The sequence below is a fragment of the Pteropus alecto genome, unplaced genomic scaffold, assembly GCF_000325575.1.
Source record: "Pteropus alecto unplaced genomic scaffold, ASM32557v1 scaffold94, whole genome shotgun sequence".
Taxonomy (NCBI): Eukaryota; Metazoa; Chordata; class Mammalia; order Chiroptera; family Pteropodidae; genus Pteropus; species Pteropus alecto.
The window spans coordinates 14,392,489-14,416,676 of NW_006437736.1; the positions used below are offsets into that span (position 1 = coordinate 14,392,489).

The 24,188-nt window shown below is 38.6% G+C and overlaps 1 protein-coding gene across 1 annotated transcript in view; it reads left to right on the forward strand.

Moving 5' to 3' along the window:
• A2ML1 (alpha-2-macroglobulin like 1) overlaps positions 1–15,747 on the forward strand; it is a 30,813-nt gene extending 15,066 nt beyond the window's left edge. Inside the window, 16 exon segments of the mRNA XM_006914682.1 lie at positions 578–699; positions 1,279–1,330; positions 1,681–1,764; positions 3,092–3,268; positions 3,432–3,513; positions 3,885–4,041; positions 6,018–6,092; positions 6,272–6,434; positions 7,721–7,935; positions 10,563–10,692; positions 10,695–10,768; positions 10,938–11,065; positions 11,240–11,330; positions 11,639–11,707; positions 15,166–15,268; positions 15,707–15,747. Coding sequence (XP_006914744.1) covers positions 578–699; positions 1,279–1,330; positions 1,681–1,764; positions 3,092–3,268; positions 3,432–3,513; positions 3,885–4,041; positions 6,018–6,092; positions 6,272–6,434; positions 7,721–7,935; positions 10,563–10,692; positions 10,695–10,768; positions 10,938–11,065; positions 11,240–11,330; positions 11,639–11,707; positions 15,166–15,268; positions 15,707–15,747 — 1,763 coding nt within the window.
• The last annotated feature ends 8,441 nt before the right edge of the window (positions 15,748–24,188 follow it).

The window sequence follows — 24,188 nt, forward strand, 5'->3', positions numbered from 1 at the left end:
TCTGTGGGTCGGTAATCCGGGTGTAGCTTTATTGGGTGCCCCTGGCTCAAGGTGTCTTATGAAGTTCTAGTCGAGTTCTCAGCCGGGGCTATGTTCTCACCTGAAGACCTGATTAGAAGATCCTCTTTCAACCTCATTCTACAGCCTGTGTTTTTCACAGGGACAGCTGGCTTTCTCCAGAGGGAGGGGTACAAGAGAAAGAGTGCACCCCAAACAGAAGCTGCAGTCTTTTTTAAAATCGAATCTCAGAAACGACATCTCATTACTTCTGCCCTATCCTCTTCAGAAGAAATGAATCACTAAATCTTTATTAATGAGAGAGGATTACACACTGTAACTGCCAGGATGCAGGGATTGCTGGGGGCCCTTAGAGGCTGCCTACCACACTGGACCAGCATCATTAACATGACCTGGAAGCTTGTTAAAAATGGAGAATAGAGGCCCTACCCCAGATCTGCAGTTTGCATTATAACAAAGTCTCCAGGTGATTTGTATGCCACTCAGTTTAAGAAGCTCTGGTCTAGAGAGGAAGAAACTTCATTACAACAGGGTTAATGCCTTCCTTTCTTCTTCTCAGGTCATGTAAATTTTACTATTAGTACTAAGATTCTGGACAGCAATGAACTCTGTGGAGGCCAGAAGGGATTTGTTCCAGAAAAGGGCCGGAGTGACACGCTCATCAAACCTGTTCTGGTCAAGGCGAGTTTTCTGCAGGCCTAGCTTCAGAGGGAGAGAGATGGCAAGCAACCTGGGAATGTTTGCTGTGTGTCCAATTATATCAGTTAGTCTCTCACAGCTCCAATCAGGTAGCTCACCTTTCTCCTTCCCTGGCCCTTTTATGCCTTTAACTATTTGCTTAACCCATTCCAGTGGTCTATGAAAGTGCCTAATACACTTTATTAGTGCCTGGTACTTTGTAGACACTCAATGAATGTTAGATTCTCTTAAAATCCCTAAAGTCATCATTAGCTTCTTCTTTTTTTTTTTTTTAAAGTCCATCACTAACTCCATTGCAATACTGCCTCTTGGAAGTTTCCTAAACTTGTCCTTAGCTCTAGCCCTTGCCCAGAAATAATTTACTGAGAGGCTCATCCCTGGGTTAAAATGAAGTCCTTCTGAAGAGCTCTGTGCTCTTCATCTCTGAGGGAAGCATGGTGAGGCGTGGGGGACACAGGGAGAGGCTTTTCTCCCCATTTCCCTCCCCCTTCCTATTTCTTCAGTGCCACCTGCCCTGACATTCATCTTCATTGTCTTCACCCATCCATGTCTCTATGTCAGCCTGAGGGAGTCCTTCTGGAGAAGACACACAGTTCATTGCTGTGCCCAAAAGGTGGGTGAACTCAGAGAGGGGTTCATGGTGAGAATTTCTTTAGGCAACTGAAGATTTATTTAGTCTCAAAGAAGAATATATAGGACAAGAAGATGTAGGAGCATCTAGGGGTACCACCCCAAAAGGGCCAATTAGCTGAGAGGTAGGATGAAGAAGAGAAAATGTACAATCGTGACTCTCTTGGGAATGTATTTTCAGCAAAGATCACAATGAATAGGTTAAAAAAATCTGCCTCTATCCTACAGAGAGCACTGGGTACAGAAAGCCCTGGATTATGGACTATTTTCCTATGGTTTGGCCTTGAGAACCTTGCTGTTCTCACCTTCTGTTGTTTTCTCTGCCTTTCACAGGAAAAGCTGCTTCAGAATCCATATCCCTGGACCTCCCTGTGGATGTTGTTCCGGATTCAACCAAGGCTTATGTTACTGTTCTGGGTACGTAGCTAGAGATTCAGGCTCAAAAAGGGAAAAATGAGGTCAGAGGCTGCCAAGGCAGGTGGGGTGGGTCATATGAACCTATCTAAAGGAAGTTGTGGTGGATTAAAAGTGACAAAGGAAGAGGGTTTATGTTACATAATGGGCTGATACAGTTTGTAGGAAACTGTACAGGGGGATTAGACAGACGTATGGGTATGCTCTCGTTAAAAACGGAAAGAAATCTGATCAAGAGGAAGTTGAAGGTCACTGAAACTTGACATGTATTTAGGTTTAAGTGGTCTAGCAATTGGGTAGAGGAGAGACAATATGTTTGCAGCAACCATTTAAAAAATGAGAATTAATCTGAGTATAGTCTGGGGAAGATTCAGCCATATTTACATAGGCAGGACACTTCACTTCTCTAGGCAAGGAGAGGGAGTGAGTAGAAAAGCATGAGCTTGAAAATCATATAAAACTGAGTTAGGATCCCAGTTATGCCATTTAACAGCCTCATGACCTCAAATAAGTTAGTGAACAATTCTGATCCTTCTTTTCCTTTCTGTAAAACAGTGATAATAACTTACCTCTCAGGATTCATATAAAGATTAAATATGATATAAAGTTCCCAGTGAAATATCTAGATCATAGTAGCTCTAGAAATGTTAGGTTCTTTCTTTACTCTTACTTCCTACCAAGATCCTTTCCAGGTTAAAATTTCTCCATTTTGACTGTATTTGAGTCATACTTCTGGTGTAGCATTCACTCTACTATAATTGTATTGTAGCTTGCTGTCTACCTTCCATAGGGCATTGTGAGCTCCTTGAAGACAATGCAGATAGTCATGAATCACTTATGTTAGGCTTCTTAGGTTAAGTATATGGAGGAGACAGTAGATATAACTTGGAAATGGGTGTCAGGATTGTGTGTGTTTGGGAAGGACTAGCTCCAGGAGGGCGATGCCCTTTTATGCAATGAAGGAACTTAAATACGAAGTCTAATTACTGCAGTTTTGTTACAATACTCACTATCTTCAATAATATGTTTTCTTAAAAGCCCTGAATGCCCTCAGGTGACCTATATACCAATCTGTGTACTCCAGCACCTTGTACCTTCCCAATACTATAGTAGTATGTTATAATTGTTTATAAAGAATTAGAACTGTAGTGTGTTGTAATTGTTTGCCTGTCTGACTATGAGCTCTTTGAAGCAGAGACTGTGTTTGTTATCTCCCAGGCCACAGAGCAGATACTAAATGATAGCTAATACATATTTGTTAAATAAATAATAACTCTGAAGGGATTTCTTCTTCTACCACCACCTTCCTTCTCTCTCCTCTGTATCCCAGGAGACATTATGGGCACAGCCCTGCAGAACCTAGACAATCTGGTGCAGATGCCAAGTGGCTGTGGGGAGCAGAACATGGTATTGTTTGCCCCCATCATCTATGTCTTACAGTACCTGGAGAAGTCAGGGCTGCTGACCAAGGAAATCAGGTCCCGGGCAGTGGGTTTCCTGGAGCTAGGTGAGTTGGTTTAATCTTGCTTCTTGGATATCTTCTCTAGGACTTACGATAGGTTGATGAGATACAGGGAAGTTGACCCCCTAAAATGTCCCACATCTTTGAAAGCCATGGGGGTATATTAGGAAGTTGTCACTGTGATCTAAAACCATATCTGGCTTCCCAGGGTACCAGAAGGAGCTAATGTATAAACATAACAACGGCTCATACAGTGCGTTTGGGGAACAGGATGGAAATGGAAACACATGGTAGGTAGTATTGCCTGATTCCCAGTGCATGCTGCACCCCAGAGCATAATTCCTGAACCCTGTGGAAAAAGAAAAATTCCTCCATCTGTCCCCTTAACTCGATTCCTTCTTGATCTCTATCCTCTACCTCTTTAATACTATTTATTTTAGCTTCATGTATGGTCAGGCCCTTCACCCTTCTTCCTGACCCTGTGCCTCCCCAGTTCTTGTCCCCACTAGTATCTATTAATGCCTCTATTTTCCAAGCCTCTTAAGATATTATGTTTCCTCAATTCCCCTTCTGGAATCACACACCAGAATAAATGATAGAACTATCTCACTCTCACCTGGAAATCCCCCTTCATGACATATTTCCTTCTTTATTTGTATAGGCTGACAGCCTTTGTCACCAAATGCTTTAGCCAAGCTCAGGAATTCATCTTCATTGATGACAAGAACCTCCAGGATGCTCTCAAGTGGATGGTGGGAAACCAGCTCCCTAGTGGCTGCTATGCCAATGTGGGAAAGCTCATTCACACCACTATGAAGGTGAGGCTCTCTCACCACTGTGTCGGGGAGGAGCTTGCAGCTCAGACTGAGCAGAAGCAAAAGAGCACTGGCCTGGGAGTGGCGTTACTCAGGTCTCAGCCCTGACTCTGGGTGACTTGGGCAATGTACTTAACCAGTCTGAGCCTTAGCTTCCATGTCTGTAAAATGAGAATATGTGCTAGAACGTGGTTCTCAAAGTGTGGCCCCCACCAAAAGCATCTGCATCACCTGAGAGCTTGTTTGAAATGCAAATCCCAGCCCAACCCCAGACCCATACTGAGAAACTCTGGCAGTGTGGGCCAGCAATTTGTGTTTTAACAAGCCCTCTGGGTGCTTCTGATACTTGCTAAAGATTTTTTTTTTTCAGGTTTGATTATTTTTATTTTAATTATTTTTATTTTTTATTTTTAATCGCAGTTGACATTCAATATTATATTAGTTTCAGGTATACAGCATAATGGTTAGACATTTATATAACTTAGAAAGTTGTCCCCCCAATAAATCTTGCACCCATCTGATACCAACATAGCTACTACAATATTATTGACTATATTCTCTATACTGTACTTTATATCCTCATGACTATTTCGATACTTGCTAAAGTTTGAGAACCACTAGACTAGAAGATCTCTGAGCCTTTTACTATCTCTTTACATCTGAAGCAAAGCCATTTGCTCTGGTGAGGACTAATAGCTGGCCCAGTGTCTTTTGTAAAGGGTTTATACTCTGCCAGGCACTATTCTAAGTACTTTGTTTATTTGATATTATTTAATGTTTACAACAAATCGATGAGCTAGGTACCGATATACCACTATTACTCACATTTTACAGGTGAAGAAACTAAGGTGCAGAGATTAAGTAACTTGCTCAGGTGAATGCTCATGCGTGGTAGGACTGATTTAAACCACAGCAGTTGGACTCCAGACGCACTACACTCACCCATTTACTACATCTCCTGTCTCCTCTCAAACACAGGGGGAGGCGCTGATACTGCAGGATAACCTGTTCAATTCAGAACATACCAGTGAAAGAAAGATTTGTATGAACTTAGAGAAATTTTACAGTGCTATTCTAGGACCTGGAATAAAAATCTTGAGCATTGAAAAAATAATCTCTGTATAAGATTCGTTGATATTTCTTACATAGGATCTTGGCAGTGCCCCCTCAAGTCTCTCTCTTGTCTTATAAACTGTGTGAAATATACCTGGGAGTAGTACAAGCTGGGACTTGAGTAGAAAAGATCCCAGAGGTCTTCCTCCTCCTTTCGGCTGGCCAGTCTTAAAAAACTCATCACCAGTCAAGCTTATTGGTTTGGTACTGAAACTCCAGGTTTAAACACCCTCGGTTCAAGCCCCAGTCCTGCTTATTAGCTGTGTAATCTTGAACATGCTATTTAATCTTTTAAAGCATTATTCTTTTGTCTGTAGAATGAGGATAACAATTTAGATTAAGTATTTTCAAAAACTTGCTAAATCCTTCTGTGAAAGATGTTAAACTGAGAAGGTGTCACCTGACTTCCTCTGGAGAAGAGGTTGGGCTTTGTGCTATTTGACGGAACGTCCATTAGAGGAGGCTCAGATTCAGCAAGAATCTGAGAATAAGAGATTCTTTTCTTATTCTTATCCCCCTTAAAAAAAAAAAACTAAAAAACAAAACAAAAAAAACAACCTCATTCTTTCTAATCCCTTCTCTTGGGTTTCCTAAATACCCACTCAAAGCTGAAGAGCTGGTATTACTTCTTGCAAGCTACTGTTTAAGGCTCTGCAGTTATTGAAGTCCAGCCAGTTCTTCTGGAGCTGTGGTCAGCTCCCAGGAGTGCTTTTTTCTTTTTCTCTTTATTTTCTTTCTTTCTTTTTCTTTTTCTTTTTTTTAATAATTCATCTATTCAGAGAGGGGAACACCGTTTTATAATTTGCACATAATTTTTGCATGTGCTGGCTGCTGCCTCGACTTACCGTCTCCCTGTTTCCCTCTAGGGTGGTGTTGATGATGAGATCTCTTTGACATCATACATCACAGCTGCATTGCTGGAGATGAGAAAAACCACAGACGTGAGTTTCTCTGGCTCCTCTTCTTTATACCCTTCTTATCATGCCTATTTCTAAAGAAATTCACCTATATTTGTCCCTATTCAGCCTTCTAAACTCAAAGAGGATATGATGATTTCCTTATCATTTCCTGTTTTACAAAAAATGCCTTATAAATTCAGTTCTTCACCTTCACTTTTTAGGACCCAATGGTGAGTCAGGGTCTGCAGTGTCTCAAGAATTCTGTTTCCTCTACCACCAACCTCTACACGCAGGCCTTGCTAGCTTATACTTTCTCTCTGGCTGGAGAGATGGACATCAGAAACATTCTTCTGGAGCAGATAGATCAGCAGGCTATCATCTCAGGTATGTTGGCCATATTAAGAGTTTTTTGAAATTGGGAAAATATGCTGTGAGTTATCTATAATTTCCCCTACTCTCCATAGTTCCATATCTGTTCAATCCTAGGATTCATTTTAGTAAAAGGTAGTGTCATAAAATCATTGTTGAGATTTTTGTGGGAAAGCCCACATAAGTTCAAAGGCATTGTTATACTTTTAACATGAAAAGAAAACAGGTGGTAGAAGCTAGTCAGAAAACTTACTGGCATTGTAAAATCACCCTTTTGCAGGTATTTAGTGACTCTTTGGTGCAAGATCATTCTTTGGTGTAAGAGGTCGAAGGGTAAGACTTACACTTAGAGATTCTTTTTCAAGGTCCCTTTAAAACTGTGGATATGTTTAGAATAATATTTGACATCATAACAGATCTTATAAATAAAATATTAATGCATTTTATTTATCTAGACTTGTATGTAAAATTATACTTCCAAGCAAAAGTTTAATTTCAGCTTTCATTTATATAACTGTGATTGCCAAGCTGCCCTCTCATATGGGTTCTGGGTAGTTTTTTGGCTTGTGTATAGGCAACTCTAATCATGGAATGGGTGTCTCAGACAGTGGTACCTGCTGTATTGTAAGCTGACTTAATGTGATGATCTCTTCTCCACTACCTTGCATTGCAGGCTTACATGTTTTCTGATTGCCTCTTGTGGTTTACTTATTTATTATCTCTAAAGTTATATTTAATTAGACTTCTAGCTTCTACTCTTCTCATTCCTATTTGTTCTTTTCTGTCTTCTCTCCCCTTGGCTGTCACAGTTTTGTCTTGGTCTCACATTCTATTTGCTCACCCTCATTAGCATTTCTTCTATGGTTTCTCAGAGTTCTTATGCATATTCTGCCATTTTTTTCTTCTTAAAATGTTAAATCTTTTATTAAGTAACACAAGTCCTGAAAACTAATAAAATTCTGTAAGCCAAAAAACAAAAAAACAAAAAAAACCTCAGATAAAATGCTTATAAGTAGTTTCTACTTACCTATTTCTGTTAGCATTAAAATTTATAAAGTAACAAGGGTGGTTTTCATATAATTGCTGGAAGCATTTATTGATGCTCCCTTGGGGAATTATGTGTGGGTGTAAACACACACACACACACACACACACACCTGCATATATTATATATATATTTTTCTAACTCATGATTAATTTTGGTTGTTACATTCTCTGCTTTAAGGTATAGCATTTGTAAAGTGAACATGGTCAAGTCATTTCCTTCCAAGGCCTTTCAAATTATGCTTCTTTCTCCATAGGAGACTCCATTCACTGGAGCCAGAAACCTACTCGGTCATTGGATGCCAGCCCTTGGTCTCAGCCTGAGGCTGTAGATGTGGAACTTACAGCATATGTATTGTTGGCCTGGCTTACTAAAGCCAGTCTGACTCAAAAGGAGATAGCCAAGGCCACTGGCATAGTGGCTTGGTTGACCAAGCAACGCAATGCATATGGGGGCTTCTCTTCCACTCAGGTAAATAGCCTGCTCTCCTACTGCCACTTATCAAGTAGGATTAGAATCCTGTGTGGAGATGGAGGAAAAACTACTGCCCTTGCCCTGTAGGTCTAGGGACTTATAATTCTATAGAGAGGGAAGAAAAAGCATGTGCAAAACATATAGAAGGATTCATAAAATTGGGTCATATACATGTAGTACAATATGCATTTAATACTCTTTGTAGCGTATGAAATATCATGAGATTCATGTTTTATATGTAAAGAGGACATATCTAATTATGGCTAAATTTATATATTAATAAATTAGCCACTTATGGGGTCTATAAGCATAAAATCAAGATATTATGGACATACTTCCTTCTATTTCAGGTATTAGAAAGCTAGTAGGACATAGTCTCTAAAAAGTTTGCAGTCTAGAAAGAAAGTGAAGAAAAGTTCTGTATATTACAAATCAGGATCTGATATATATATAAAAAACATAAGATACAAAAGGTACAAAATATTGAATTTCAAAAGGGAGAGAGAACGTATATCAGCTTGAGGGATAAGAAAAATCTTCATAGGGGAATGGCATTTGAGGTAGATCTAAATGAATATGTAAAATTTTGGTAGGCAGCTATTGAAAGTAAGAGAGAATGGTGTGAATAAAGACACCATTTGCAAAAGTATGAAATGGCTTTTGGAAAACTGGTTTAGCGGAAGCGTAATGGGATTTAAGTTGGAAAGGTAGGGTAAGTTCACATTAGGAAGGGCTATGCATATCAGACTAAAGTTTGTGCCTAGAGCTATTAATTTTTTTCAACTTTGTTTCTGAAAGATTAATCTGTCACTTGGTATATGAAACAATTTACAGGATGGAGACACTAGATTTGAAGAGATCAAGAGATTATTTCGTTTGTTTAGGTTAGGGGTAAGGAGAAATTGAATTAGTGGAGTAACAGTAGGAAAAAGGATACGATAAATTTTTAAAATGTCATGAAGATGATTTGATGATCACAAAGAGAATAGTCATTAATTCATTTGTTCTGCAAATATTAAATACCTACCATGTCCAAGTCACTGAGGATACAGAAGTAAATAAGAAAACATTCTTGTCCTAATAGAGATTCTATTCTAACTTGTTGAAATTAGGGCCAGTTTCACTGAGGATATAACATATAAATTAGGCCTGGAAGAATCAACAGATTTTAATAGATGAATTGTCTGGTAAAGATGTTAGAGCCCTGAGATTGAGTATAGTAATGACTTAATTGGAATTAGAGAAATTTTTATGGTACTATATTTCCTTATTTCAAGGAAATTCTTGGCCAATGATCAGGAAAGACTTCCTTCTTCTTGATGAGTCCTAAACAATTATAATATACAATTTTAGAAAGTAGTGGATGAAATGTTTAGAACTCTCAGTAATAAGTATATATCAGAATTGTTTTTCAATAAAATCCTGGGCTATTACAAGAAGTCATGTATCATCTATGTTGGTTTCTCAGCTAATGATGAGGTCCCATTTCTTGCATTGCTTCCATACGTCCAAGCAATGAAGACTTTCTTGGCTCCAGTTCACAGAGGGTAGACAAAAAAATTGTTTGTAGATTGTCAAGCTGCACAGGCAGAACTTGTTCACAGCTTCCCCCAGGGTGGTGACCTGTCTTCCTATTTTTATATGACCGTGTAATGTCTAAATACAACTGTTCTTTTTTATTTGGGATGGGAGGAAGTGGGATTCTCTGATTCTATCAAGCATGTAAAAATTCTCATAACAGAATGCGATATGAAAAATTTGCTAAACCCCTCATTCTTTTTTCTTTCCCCTAGTTGTAATTTACCTAAATAAAGATAAAATGTTTTCAGAATGGAAAGATTCAACCTACACGATGCCACACTCTCTTAGTGACAGTTTAGCTATCTTATTCCCAGATGAAGAAATGATTGTCACACAGTATAATGGCTAAGAAGCCTTGACTTGCAAGGAGGGATTTTTCAAGGTTTTCCTAATACCTTCTCCAGCTATGCCATAGAGCAGGGGTCCTCAACCCCTGGGCCATGGACCGGTGCCAGTTCATGGCCTGTTAGGAACTGGGCTGAACAGCAGGAGAGGCAAGCAAAGCCTCATCTGTATTTGCAGCCGCTCCCCAGTGTTAGCATCACCACCTCAGCTCCACCTCAGATCATCAAGCATTAGATTCTCATAGGAGCATTGGTTCCTGGTGCCACAAAGGTTGGGGACCACTGACATAGGGGATCATTACACAGTTAAATAACTCTGAAGAATGTGCAATTTCTAGGCTATCAAGTTACTGCTGTTTCCTCTTCAAATAAGGAAACCGCAAAATATATGCTGAATAGTAACCCACTTGCTTCTAACAATAGCCATTCCGAAGTTAGGTTTGGTCACTGAATATGAATAAATGAGATTAGCCTAGTGACCTACAGATGTTCAATAATAACTTGATGGCAATTTTCTACACAGGCAAGATATTGTGATTTCTATGTCAGCTTCCCCAGTGTTGGTGAATGTGGTTCTTAGACACTTAGAAGAGGTATCATCCAAGCTAGTGAACCACCACCAGATGGGTAGGTTATAAGGTTGAGGTTAATTCCAGTGGCTCACAAAATGGTAAGCATATGCTTGATTGTTTTCCTCAGGATACTGTAGTTGCTCTCCAAGCTCTTGCTAAATATGCCATAACTGCCTATGTGCCATCTGAGGAAGTTACCCTGGCTGTTAAATCCACTGAGAATTTCCAGTGCACTTTCAATGTTCAGTCTGCCAAAAAAAACAGGAGACTCTGCCCAGTGTCCCTGGGGTATATACCTTGGAGGCCACAGGCCAGGGCTGTGTCTATGTGCAGGTAAGCAGAGATCCATGAGAATGAGTGTGTGTTGGGAAGGAGAGTCCGAGGGCATCTTTGCCTTCAGTAGAACCTTCTATCTAGCTTATTTGTAAGGAAAGTAGTTTGAACTATACGATTTCTAAAGTTTTTCCCAACTCTGATTTGGTTATCTATTTCTTCCTACTAGACGGTGCTGAGATACAATATTCTCCCTCCTAAAAATGTGGAGACCTTTAATCTCAGCGTGGAAATAGGAAAAACTAGATGCGAGCAGCCGACTTCACCTCGATCCTTGACTCTCACCATCTACACCAAGTGAGGAAACCTGAAGTGTTGGTGGGGACACCTGGACTGTGGAAGCTGGGTTGGGGTGTGTGTGTGTGTGTGTGTGTGTGTGTGTGTGTGTGTGTGTGTGTGCGCGCGCGTGTGTGCGCGCGCGCTGAGAGGGAAAATCCTGGGCTCACACAGGCTTTTTCTTTCTGCCCTCAGTTACGTGGGGAGTCGCAGCTCTTCCAATATGGCCATTGTGGAAGTGAAGATGCTTTCTGGCTTCAGTCCCATGGATGGCACCAATCAATTAGTAAGTCACTTCTGTTTTCTTCTTTAACTAGCTGCCAAGGACCTAACGTTATTATTAAAAAGCTGGTGAAAGAGGCATCATGGTAAACACACACACACACACACACCCCTCACGATTATATTATCTAAATGGGCTGCAGAAGTGCATCGGATATATGAAATGGAACTTGTAATAGTCTTTATTCCTTTTTCTTACATTTTCCACCATATATATTGTTGCCTTGATCATGAGAGAGCTCTCGAAGATTCCCCTATGGGACAGAGAAGGTTCTAGCTCTTAGTTTCTTTTTCTTCTCTTTTTTTATTTAGCTTCTCCAGCAACCACTGGTGAAGAAGGTTGAGTCTGAAACTGACACACTTCACTTTTACTTGGATGAGGTAGGTATTCAAGAACTGAACCCAAGAGCTTGATTATTTATATATCTTTGTGACTTCTCTTCTAATCTGTGTATACTAGTATATTAGTGATGTGGGACCTGAGAGAATGTTCTAAAAGTTGTTATTTCATCATATTCTATTCAACACAAGGACAAAGGTAACTTTATTGTCCACACCATGAAATGAATTCTGCCTCCATGCTGATAAACCATGAAATAGCCTCCTGTACCTCTAGGGTGCGCTGTCCAACAGATACAAAATGTGAGCCATCTAAGTCCTTTCAAAATTTCTAGTGGCCGCATTTTAAAAAGTAAAGAGAAACAGATAAAATTAATTTCAATACAAATATATTTTATTCAACCTTATATACCCCAAATATTTTCATTTCGCCAGATAATTAATACATAAAGGTGTTAATGAGGTATTTACATTTTTTTCCTTACTACATCTTTGAAATCCAGTATGCATTTTACACTTAAAGCACAACTCATTTCTGACTGGCCACACTTCAAGTGCTCAGTAACCACGTATAAAATTGTAGCCGAAAATTGTTGAATATCTGTTACCTCAGCTGGGTGGTGGTAAAAATAGTTATCTATCTCATAGAGCTATTGAAAGAATTAAATTTAAAGTATGTAAAAGATATTTAGAGCTGTGCCTGGTATAGAGTAAGCCCCTCAAAAAACATTACTATTGATATTATGTTAATGTAATGTTAATATTCATATCAACGAAACAAGAAGTTCTCAAGGATGAGTAATGTTCTAAAAGTTGTTATTTCATCATATTCTATTCAACACAAGGACAAAGAAAACTTTATTATATAACTGACAGATAAGAGTATCTTCAAGTAAAATTTACCAATGTTATTAACATTTGTTTCCAGCCTCCTGCCTCCACACTAATTCATTTATCAAACGACATTTTTGTTACTCTCCCAGAGACCAGGGGTTTGCTATTTTGAGTGAGTGCCATATAGTTTCTTTTGAGACAACTCTGTTTAGTCTGTCAGGAACAACCCTGAAATCATAATATTGTTTAAAATTTTTGCATCCTGAGACTGTAATGACCATCAATCCGTGTATTCAGCCAAATTTGTCAGTTGGTTTCTGATTTGAGACATCAAATCTGATGATCTAAAAGCCCATGATTATACATGTGGTTTATTCCCCCCCTTTTTTTGTGTGTATTTCCTCTCCTTTTCTCTTGATCAACTTTACCAGAATACAGTCTTATTCACATTTAGCATAAATAGTTTTTGGTTTTATTCCTCTTACCTGTTATTTTTTGTTATTCATTTGGTTGGTTTTGGTATTGTGCTTCATTAATTTCTTTCTTTATTATTTCATTTCTTCTTTATTTTGGACTGAAGGGGGAGGATATTTTCTGTTACTTTTCTCCAACTTCTTAAGTTGAACTCTGAGTTTATTTTTAGTTTTCCTTATTTTCTAATGAATTCAAACTATAAATTTCCCTCTAAGTACATTCTACCTCCGTCCCACAATTTTTGACAACCATTGTTTTAATTTCCATTTAGGTCTATAATTTTTTTTGAAAATGCATAAAATTTTCAAAGACATCCTTTTGTTATTAATTTCTAATTTTATTGCATTATGGTCTGAGAATATAGTCTTCATGGTAGTGATCTTCTGGAATAAAAGAAACTTTATGACCTAATATATGGTTTCTTTTGGGAAACTTCAGCATGTGCTCCAAAAGAATGTCTATTCCATTTTTCTTGGGTATGGATTCGATCTAGATCTTAAAAAATCCAAGATCATTATTTCTATTGTTCAGGTCTTCAATATATCTGCTTATTTTTCTGCTTGAACTAACAGTTTCTGAAAATAATATGTTAAAATTTCTAATTACAATTGGTTTATTCATTTACTGTGCAATTCTGTCAGTTGTTTCTTGATATATTTTGCAACTACATAATTAAGGTGTGTATATTTTTATGAACATATCTTCTTATTCAGTTCTCCTTATATTAATATATACTGTCCTTCTTTTACTCTAATTATATATATGTGTGTGCATGTGTGTGTATCTTGCCTTAGATTTGCACAGACACACACATAATTTTTTTTTGTCTTAGATTCTATTTGGTCATGTATTAAGACTGCTATCTCAACTCTCTTTTGGTTTATATTAGTCATTTACTTTAAACCTTTATGGTAACTAAATGATGGACAAGAACAGTGGTGCCAAAAAGTTTTGGTTTCAAGGACTCCTCTACACTCTTAAATTACTGAGGACCTCAAAGAGCTTATGATGTTGTGGGTTACAGCTATTGACATCTGATTATAAACTAAAACTGAGAAAAATCTCAAAAGATTTATTCATTAAAAATAATAAATTTACTATATTTTAATATAACATTTTAATGAAAAATAACTATATTTCTCAAAACAAAAATGTGAGACTATCAGATTGTTTTACATTTTTACTTTAATATCTGGCTTAATTGAAAAGAATGAAATTCTCCATTTTGCTTCTGGTCAGTCTGTTGCAATATCATACATCAAGTAGCCCCCACACACTTGTACGTAAAAGAGAATGAGAATGAAAGAAACAAATAACGTTTTAGTATTATTCCAAAAATAATTCTGGTCTCATAAACCCCCAGGTATAGTCTTAGGGATCCCCGAGAGTTCCTGGACTACCCTTCAAGAGGCACTGTCACTAAAGAAATCCTTTCAGAAATTTCTTAGGCGTTTATAATTCTATATCTAAATGTATAATATGAATCTTATTTTCTTATTATATTAGATTCATTTATACAATTGTTTTAAGTTATCCATTTATTTACTTATTCAACAAATAATTATTGAGCAATCAACAACATATGCCAGATACTCTCTGATGTGATGGAGATGCAGCAGTAAAAATAATAGACATAATTCCCGCCCTTGTGGAGTTTATATGCTAGTGGAGAGACAAACAATATGCAAATTAAAAAGTACATTTATAAGTGTATACACATATACATACACATATTCAATAGTAATTTCAGTAGTAATAAGTGCTACAAAGGATAAGGGGCTAAAGAGTAATGGTGGGAATAGCCAGGATGTGACTATTTTGAAATAAGGTGGTCAAGAAAGGCCTCTTTGAGATGTCATTGAATCAGATACTGAATTAATAGAAAAAAACCAGTAGGGAGCATAGAGCTATTGGAGTAAATGTCTCTGTTTCTTTGATTACTTCAGTTATTTGATGGAGGAGCCATGGGTTAGAGCAGACCAAAAATGGAAGGAACCATTTTACAGAAGGGCCAAGAAACTTTAAGATCCTAAGAAAAGAAGGAGCCGGGAAGTCAGCAGAGGCAGACAGGACAGATGGGATGGTTTCAGAAATTCTGTATGAATACAGCAGGAGTTTTTAAACCTCCACATTACACAGAGTATTATTTTTACTTTAATTTTAATGTGATGTTGTGTCTGTCTTCCCCACAGCTCAGTAACAAAACTCAAACCTATACCTTTACCATCAGCCAAAAGGTGTTGGTCACCAACCTGAAGCCAGCAACCATCAAAGTTTATGACTACTACTTACCAGGTGAGCGCCGAGGTTTGCCTGCATCCCCCAACATAATTCTGCATCATTCCTTATGAGATCTCCCTTAATTTTACAAATATTCCTTCTCAAGGCAAGTAGCACGTAATTGCATTATCTGATCTCTTTAAACAATTTAAATCAATTATATGACATTTTGAAAAGTCACCTACATTAGAGATATTTTACAGGATGTGGTTTATAGACCAAAGAAACAATGTAGACCATTGTTCTTTAAGGACTAACTATTCTTAATATTCTGGCTGCGATTAATAATTTATCACAAGTGCGCAAATATTACTGATCAGAATCTTCCTTTAATTCTGAATACAACCTGTAGGGATCCTCTGAAAAGGATTAAAGCAGTAGCTTTTATGAAGTATTTTCTCTTTGAATGTGTGAGGCTTGCAATATAATAAAATATATCATTTCATTTTATAGATGAACAGGCAACAATTCAGTATTCTGATCCCTGTGAATGAGGTAAGCCCAGAAGAGAGAAGGGTGGCCTTTTGGGTAGGATAGTAGTATTCAGAAGTTAAGGGGGCCTTCTTCTGAGTTGCTGTTAGTGTCTTTTGGAAGCTGATTTTTCATAGAAAGTGGCCTTTTCCTTTTTTGTCCTAAACTCTTGAAGAGAGAATAATAATCTCCACAGTCAAATCAGAAAAAAATTAACAGTGGCATTTGTATGAGGAGTTCTATATGATTTTTAAAAACAGGTTTTTTTTCTGATTGGAAATTGATAAATTTTCCCAATTATTTTTATGTTATATATCTTTGTTATATAAAAATACTAAGACAAAAGTAAAGATTACCTGATTCTACTCCCCCGAGATAAGACTATTAATAATCTTCTCATGCATTTGTGAGATTTTTTTCTAGATAGGAAAAAGTTCCTCTATAATTATGAAGAGTTTCTGAGTGTCATGATGTCTTCCACTGTTTTTGTCTTTGTCCCCCTCCCTCCCACTCCAGGATAGAAGTTGAAAAGAGATTAAATTATTCCTCTACGACATTACTGGACAACGTTCTTCTGCCTCTTAAAACAAATAATTTGATTTCTCTGACTGACTAGAGAGTGGGTAACAGATGAGCAGGCCTGAACCTCAGCTACTTTCGACAACTTCACAGATGCTTAAGTATCAGAATAAAGGATTGGGGGAGATGAGCTAGGAATAATCACAAAAAGGAGGAATTACATGGGAAAGATCACTGAGGGAGAAGATGTGATTTAGCCATTTAGGGGACTCTCCAGAGAGGAGGTGATGGTGGAGGGTGATCCAGGGACGATACGGAGGTCTTTCCAGAGGTTAAATCCAAGGGGAGTGTAATTAAGGGCTTTGGAAATAGACTAAAAAAAATAAATTTTCTTTTCTTTGAAAAGGAAATCCACGTACTTGGTTCTGTGCATATTTTTGTGGATACCAAAGGTTCTGATAAAGATGATGATTACTATTTAAAAAAAAAAAAACCCTCCCATTTTGGTTTCAATCCTAATTTAGGGAACACATTCAGCCAGCAGTCACTGCAGAGCAAACTGAGCAATAACAAGAAAAGTGGCTGGCCGGGAATCCCTCTGTCTCTCTGCTTTCTTCTTGCATGATTCCCAAGCTCTTTCCCACATGGGATACCACATCACCGTGTCAGATCTTCCTTGGAGCAATCTTTTTGCTTTAGAAACAGGTTTGGAGGCATAGGGGTGGCGGGCAAAGATGAGTGATATTTAAACAGAGAAGATTCTTTAGGTGATTACACCCTTTACTCTGAATGTCCACATTCTGATATTGCTCCTCTAGATCATAAATTATGACAGACGGAGTCAGGGAAAACTAAGTCCACAACATAGACATATTTCCTTGAGCCTAGGGCCATACTTGTATAAATGATTTATTCCCTGTCTCCTACACCCTAGACCCTGGTCCTCTTAAAAGTTCCCCAAGTGAAAGAAGATGGGAATACCCAAAGGAGGCCATCTCCAAGCCTGCCTTACCCCTCAGGTATCACAGGAAGAGAACAGAGAGAACTCTAAAGAAAAGAGGGCAGAGTCCTGAATGCTCACACTCACTGAAAGCCCCACCTTCTGTTCCATTTGGCTCTGTAGCTCCTACCCGAGTGACCCCCTTTTTGCAATGGAGGGAGGTGGTGATCCTCAAGAGTTAAGAAGTTATGTCTGGGTAGAGAATATTTTAAATGATTACAGAAATTGTTCTTGTAGCTTTTGGGAAAGGAAAAAGAAAGATTCTTATGACTTAAATTATCAACTACCCCGAAAAGAAAGATGTTAATGAGAACATTTACATTGTTGTACTTACTGAACATTTGTGCCTACTTGAGAAGCAAGGTGATTGTAAGGATTAAGTAACATTTGGTATTATAGAATCCTTATGGTAAGTACTCAATACATATATTTATTATATGTCGGGCACTTTACCAGGCCTTGGAATGCAAAGATAAATAAAATGGAGTTTGTATCCTCAAGGAGCTCACAGAGTAGTGATGAAAGAAAATCAGCAAATTAACGAGTTATAATACAACGTGACAAAAATAATAGTAGAAGAAAGCACAACAAGCTATGGGAGCACATAAGAGAGGTACCTTCCCAGACTGAGGTGAAAGGGTGGTCAGGAAAAGCATCCCCAGGTTGAGCACAAGGCACAGGTAAAGCTCACCATTGTCAGTGACTAACTGGATGTAAGACAGGAGTCTGGGAAAAGTGCCAGGATTCTAGACTGTGGATTATGTAGGAAAGGAAAATCTTTTTCTCTATACTCTTATATTCAGCGGGTGACACTTGTGAATTTAACTGTCAAAATGAATAAATAAATAAATAAACAACAAAAAACAACAAAACAAAACACAGAGATTTATAAGAGAAAGGGTTTATTTCACATGCATGTGGTGGCTTTGCAGGAAAAAGGTGGAAACCCCAAGAATCAGTTAGGCCCTGGAGAGTATATTACTTTTCCAACAGAGGATGAGAAGTTATGGAGAAGTGACCAAGCAAAAGAGGTTTGGGCTTCTAGGGGTGGTAAATTGTGAAGAGGTAAATAAATGGGGAAAAGGAATAAAAGATAAAGGTTATTTTAGTAAGGTTTGTTTATGCAGATAGAAGTCAATCCTGACTTTCTATCTCCTGCGATAGGGTTGTTCTCCTCCTGGCACGGGGGAGGGGAGAGGAGACACCACGAAGGGAAATTTGTGCCCTGCTTTCAGGCAAGAGCGGGGAGGGCAGAGAGCTCTTCTTGCATCTGTCCCTCTAGGTCCATCTTTGGCCTTGCAGCCGCACACTTACATCTCCAGGAATATCAAACTACAATTAGGTATCTATTTCTACTGTGCTCTCTGATAATTTTGATATATGTTTTTTATCATGCTACTTGGAAAGCCTTTTCATCTCTTCTGCCTGGAAGACTTCCACTAGTCCTGTAAGGTATGACCTTCGAGGTGTGTTTTCTGCTCTTGTAAATACGTCTTCCCCAAGAACTCCTCTATGCTCCTCCAGCTCTTTGTGCTTCTCTGTGAAGACTCACCAAACTGGGGTCATGTTTTCTGTTAACCCGTCCACTTCTCCCACTAGGACGTCAGGTCCTCGAGGACTTGTACCCTGTGCGATATACTTCTAATGCTTCCCCATTATCCATTCTCTTCTTCCTCACTAACAAAAACCACAATTTTATTTGGAACAACAGCATGCCTAGCAAAAGTACTCACTTCTCAGAATCGCTTGCAGTGAAGGGTGAACATGTGGCAGAATTCTAGCCAACAGAAAGTTACTGGAAGCCTCTGGAAATAAATTCCTTTCTGAATAAAATGACAAAACCTCACATGGGGAAAGATTTTGATCCTTCCTTCACCTTTCTGACTGGAATAAGGATAAGATTCCTGGAGGAAGGGGAGCCATTTTGCAACCATGCAGATAAAAACCATATGCTGAAAATGAGAGAGCGGAGAGATCAATGGAGCCTGAGTGCTTGATGACGTCACTGACTGCGTCCCCTTGGATGTATTGGACAGGCAATGAGGAAAGTTCAATCATTTGAGGAATTGCTAGACTGTCTTCCAAAGTAGCTGTACCATTTTACGTTCCCACTAGCAGTGTATGAGGTTTCTGACTTCTCCACATCCTCATCAATGCTTGTTATCTGACTTTTGGGTTCTAGCCATTCAGTGATGTGACGTAGTATTTCATTGTAGTAGGATATCTTCTTTTATAAAGTGTCTGTTCAAAGTCTTTGTTTATTTTCCATTGAATTGTCTTTAGGAATTCTTTATATTTTCTAAATAAGACATATGCATTGCAAATGACTTCTTTCCTTCTGAGGGTTGCCTTCTCACTCTTTTAATAGTGTCTTTTGGGGAACAAAAGTTGTTCATTTTAATACAGTTCAAGTGAGTGCTTTTTATGTTCTATTTAAGTAATCTTTGTATACTCCAGGGTCACAAAGTGTTTTCCTTATGTTGTTTTCACTTAAAAGCTTTTTTTAAATTTTAACTTTTACATTTAGATACACAATCCATTTGGAATTAATTTTTGCATATAATGTGAGGTGGGGATCAAAATACATTGTTTTTCTGTGTGGATATCCAGTTGACTCAGCACCATCTATTGAAAAGCCCTCCTTTGCCTAGTACATTGCAGTGTGTTGCTTTTATCATAAATGAGGTAACCACACACGTGAGAATTTATTTCTGGGTTCTATTTTGTTTCATTGTTTAGTTTGCCTCTCCTTACAACAGTACCCCTCCACACACATGACCTATAGTTTTACATTTAATAGTTATATATATTTATCATATATATGATATCTGGTAGTATAATCCTCTAGTTTTGTGATTCTTCTTCAAGATAGCCTTGGCTATTCCTGGTCTTTTGAATTCCTATGTGAATTCAAATCAGTTTAATTTCCTCAAAAAAAAAAAAAAAAACCTGCTAGAATTGGGAAGAGTGCTTTGAAGCTATAGATTTACTGATTACTGACATCTTTATAAATATAAAGTCTTTCAATTTATGAATGTGTTCTATTTCTCAGTCTATTAAGGTCATCCTTAATTTCTCTCAGCAATGTTTTGTAGTTTTCAGTGTAGTGGTGGTATACATCTTATATTAGATTTATTCCTAGGCATTTGATGTTTTTTGATGCTATCATAAATAGTATCAGTATTTAAATTTAATTTTCTATTTGTTTTATATTTGGACTTGAATCCAGCAACCTTTCTAAATTCACTTATTGTCCTGATTTTTTCTTAGACTGTTTTAGAGAATCTAGGTACACAACCTTCTAAACGAGAGATAATAACAGTAAAATGGACTCTGTGGCACACCACCCACATCTACCCCCATTCAGGATAGAAGCGCTTATTTCCACAGCTGCTGGGAATGTTAATAGCTGACAGCTCGCAGTTGTGTCCTTTCTGGACAATTGCCCTTAGCTATTGTCCCCTCACTTTCCAGGGACAGCCCAAAATCAATAAATGGCCCATGTGGGGGATAAAGACCCTGCCTCTTTGCCTCAATTCAGAAACACTGCACAGTATCTCAGTTCCAGGTCTCATGAGATTTGTTGTGACTGAATTGCATGCAGCCTAACTTCCTTTCATCAACCCCAGATGTTGATCCCGAGAACACTCTCTCATAAATTCCCTGCACACAAATCTATATCTCAAAGTCAGCTTCCTAGAAAATCTGGAAGTGGTGTTAGATTTGGTCCAAGAAAACAGATTCTAAATTGTGCCTTTGGAGCTAAATCATCAACTGACTAGGTGCCGAAGAGGACTTCATCACGGTGGGCGGGTGGAGCATTGCTAGTCCCTAGTATTGTTAGTAGTGCAGTTGTCGAAGTTTTCGCCTATATTAAACTGAAATGGCGTATTTGTGGAAGAAAATGCAATAGGCTGAGCACCGTATCAGGTGTTTGAGAAGTACAGGGGAAATAGTATTTACAAGGACAATGGCATTGGATGGCTTTTGATGAGGAGCAATAGATGCTTTGGAGAAAGATAATTACACGTTAAGGGTGATTAATAAGCAATTACATGCTAAGTATAAAAATCAGAGGGCTTCTTGGTAGGATATAAAAATTCTCAACTTCTACAGCCAGAGGGCAAGAAAATCTGAAGACCAGGCTCAAAGCTTTGCCATAAGAGGAACAGCTCCAGAGAAAGTTGAATTACACTCTGGTGTGCAACAATTACAGGTCTGATATGCCAAGGTCAAAGCACTGTTTGGGAAGGACTGGGACCTTAAGACATTGAGATGGGGACATCATGATTGATGCACTCAAAACTGATGAATTTCCAGATTCCCCTGAATCCTCGGGGCCTGAAAAAGTGTCCTACTGCTCTCTGCTAAATGCTTAAAGATGAGGCAGACGCTTTTACCGTGCAAGACAGCACATAGTTCTCTCAGAGTATGCCCCTTATTTCTCTCCTGCCCATTATGCCAGTAACTAGGAATAAGTCACATAACAATCTGACTGGGGAAATGCGGGCCTGCTAAGGGAGGGAAAGGATTATACCCAGAAGAAGCTGCTGGATCCAGCCACACATACCAGCAGGAGCCAGGAGAGTATGCATCTCTCCACACATACCAGCAGGAGCCAGGAGAGTATGCATCAGATAAATTCTGAGGTGCCGAATTAAGGGATCTAGAACATAGGTTGGATAAGGAAGAGTCTATCAATATAGGAGAACTTTCCTAGGATACAGGATTTTATATCCAGGTAAGGATCCCAGAAGATAGTACAAAAATGGTACTAGGATGATTCATAGGAAGCTTAAGGAAAGTGATACCCATAAGAGAAGCAGAAATAACAGAACTGCCATGGTAGATAGTTGAAGAAGGGATCAAGTGGCTCAGAAAAGTGGTCTTGCTGCAGTATTCAGTAGGAGGACCCAGAGGGCATTTTGTTTACCAAAGGAGTCAGGAATGCTTTGTTGAATGAGGCACCAGCATCACTGAGAAGCTAAGTGGTGGCTGTACTCTGCAGGCGTGGGTTGAAGACAGGAGATGCTGTTACAAAACTTGACCCTCAGATAGCAATGAGAAAGATAGATTCCTAGAATAATGGAAACCAGGTGGTAGGACATCACCATCAGAAGCAAGGTGAATACACTGGTATAAAGAGCAGAAAGTCAGAGTAGAATGAGTTGGGTCTAACTCACAGGGAGCTATAGAGATGGTTATTAGACATGATATTTCTAGGGACAAGATAGATGGTGTGATGGTTTAAAATATGTCCAAAAACTCTTGAGCACTTTTTTTTTTTTTTAAGTGGTCCTTAATTCCCTTCTGCTTGAATGTCAGCTTTCTTAGTGATCACTTCTATTGAATAGAATAAAGCAGAAGTGATGGTGATATCAGAAAATAGTAGACATTATGGCTTCCTGTCAATGTTCTAAGGACAGTTAAACAGTATGGAGAGGCCCCCATGGTGAAAACTGAGACCTTCAGCCAACAGCTAGTAAGGAACCAAGTCCTTTTGCCAACAGTCACATGAGTAAACTTGAAGGAAGATATCCCAACTCCAGGCAAGCTTGCAGATGGCTGACCCAGTTGATATCCTGATGGTAACCTCATTAGAGAGCTTGAGCTAGAATCACCAGCTGAGCTGCTTCTGAATTCTTGATTGTTATAGTCACTATGTTTCTTGGTACTTCTTTAATGCATCGATAGATAATTAATACAAAGAGGTTCCCCAATTCCCCTTCCAGGTTAGACGTGCTATGTGTCCCATGGAATGCTATACTTATCCATATCAGAGGGACAATTATACTATGTTGTAAATGTCTCTGCACTTATTTGATCTTGTGTTGTGGTGGTAGAAAGGCCTCCAAACATGTTTGTGCCCTAAACCCTAGAACCTGTGAATATGATACCTTACTGGGCAAAAAAGACTTTGCAGATATGATTAAAGTTATACACTTTAAAATAGGAAGATTATCCTGTATTACCCGGGCGGTCCAAATTTAATCACATGAGCCCTTCAAAACAGATAATTTTCCCCAGGAGGCAGAAGTGACAGGCAGAAGAGGAAGTAAGAAAGATTCAGAATGTGAGGAAGGCGTCACCAGCTACTGCTGGTTTGGAAGGTGGAGGGGGCAAAATGATAAGAAAGGTGGGCAGCAAGGAAATGGGGACCTCAAACTACAACTGCAAGTCACTTAATTCTGCCAACAACCTGACTGAGTTTGGAAGCAGACTTTCTTAGAGAAGAGCCCAGCCTGGTGAATGAATACCTTGAAGTCGATCTTGTGATACCTGGAGCAATGGAACGAAGTGAGCTCCGCCCAGCTTTCTGACTTATAGAAGTGCAGGAGAATAAATAGGTATTGTTTTAAGCTGTGAAATTTGTGATAGTTTGTTATAGTAACAATAGAAAGCCAATATGCCTCCAGAGTGTAAACACCTTAAAAATAGAGATTGTGACCAGGTCATTATTTTATTCCCAGCACTTACCACCTTATTAAAATAAATGTTTTATAAATATTTGTTGAATAAACTAAACTAAGAAGATTAATGTTGTTCAACAGTGCAGGTCACCCAGCTTTCCCTCACTGCATTTGAAAATTTCTTCTATTGCCTGCTTTTTCTCAAGACCCAACTCAGGTGCCACCCTCCTCAAGGATATCCTCAGGCTTCAATGCCGTAGCTGTATTCCTTTAGGCTTCTCAACTACCTTAGCATTTCGACTATACCTTCTGCGTTGCTGTCTCTCGTACTTTGTGTTTGTCTTCATGGTGCTTCCTACTAAACTATAAACCCTTGATGGCAGAAACCATGTCAGATTTATTCATCTTTGACCCCTTAATGCCTAAAAATAGTATGTGCTCAATAATATACTGAGTGAGTGAAACATGCATGTCACATATTAACCAAGGTCAAGTGTGAATGACCAGCATTGGGAACACTTGTGTTTTTTAGATA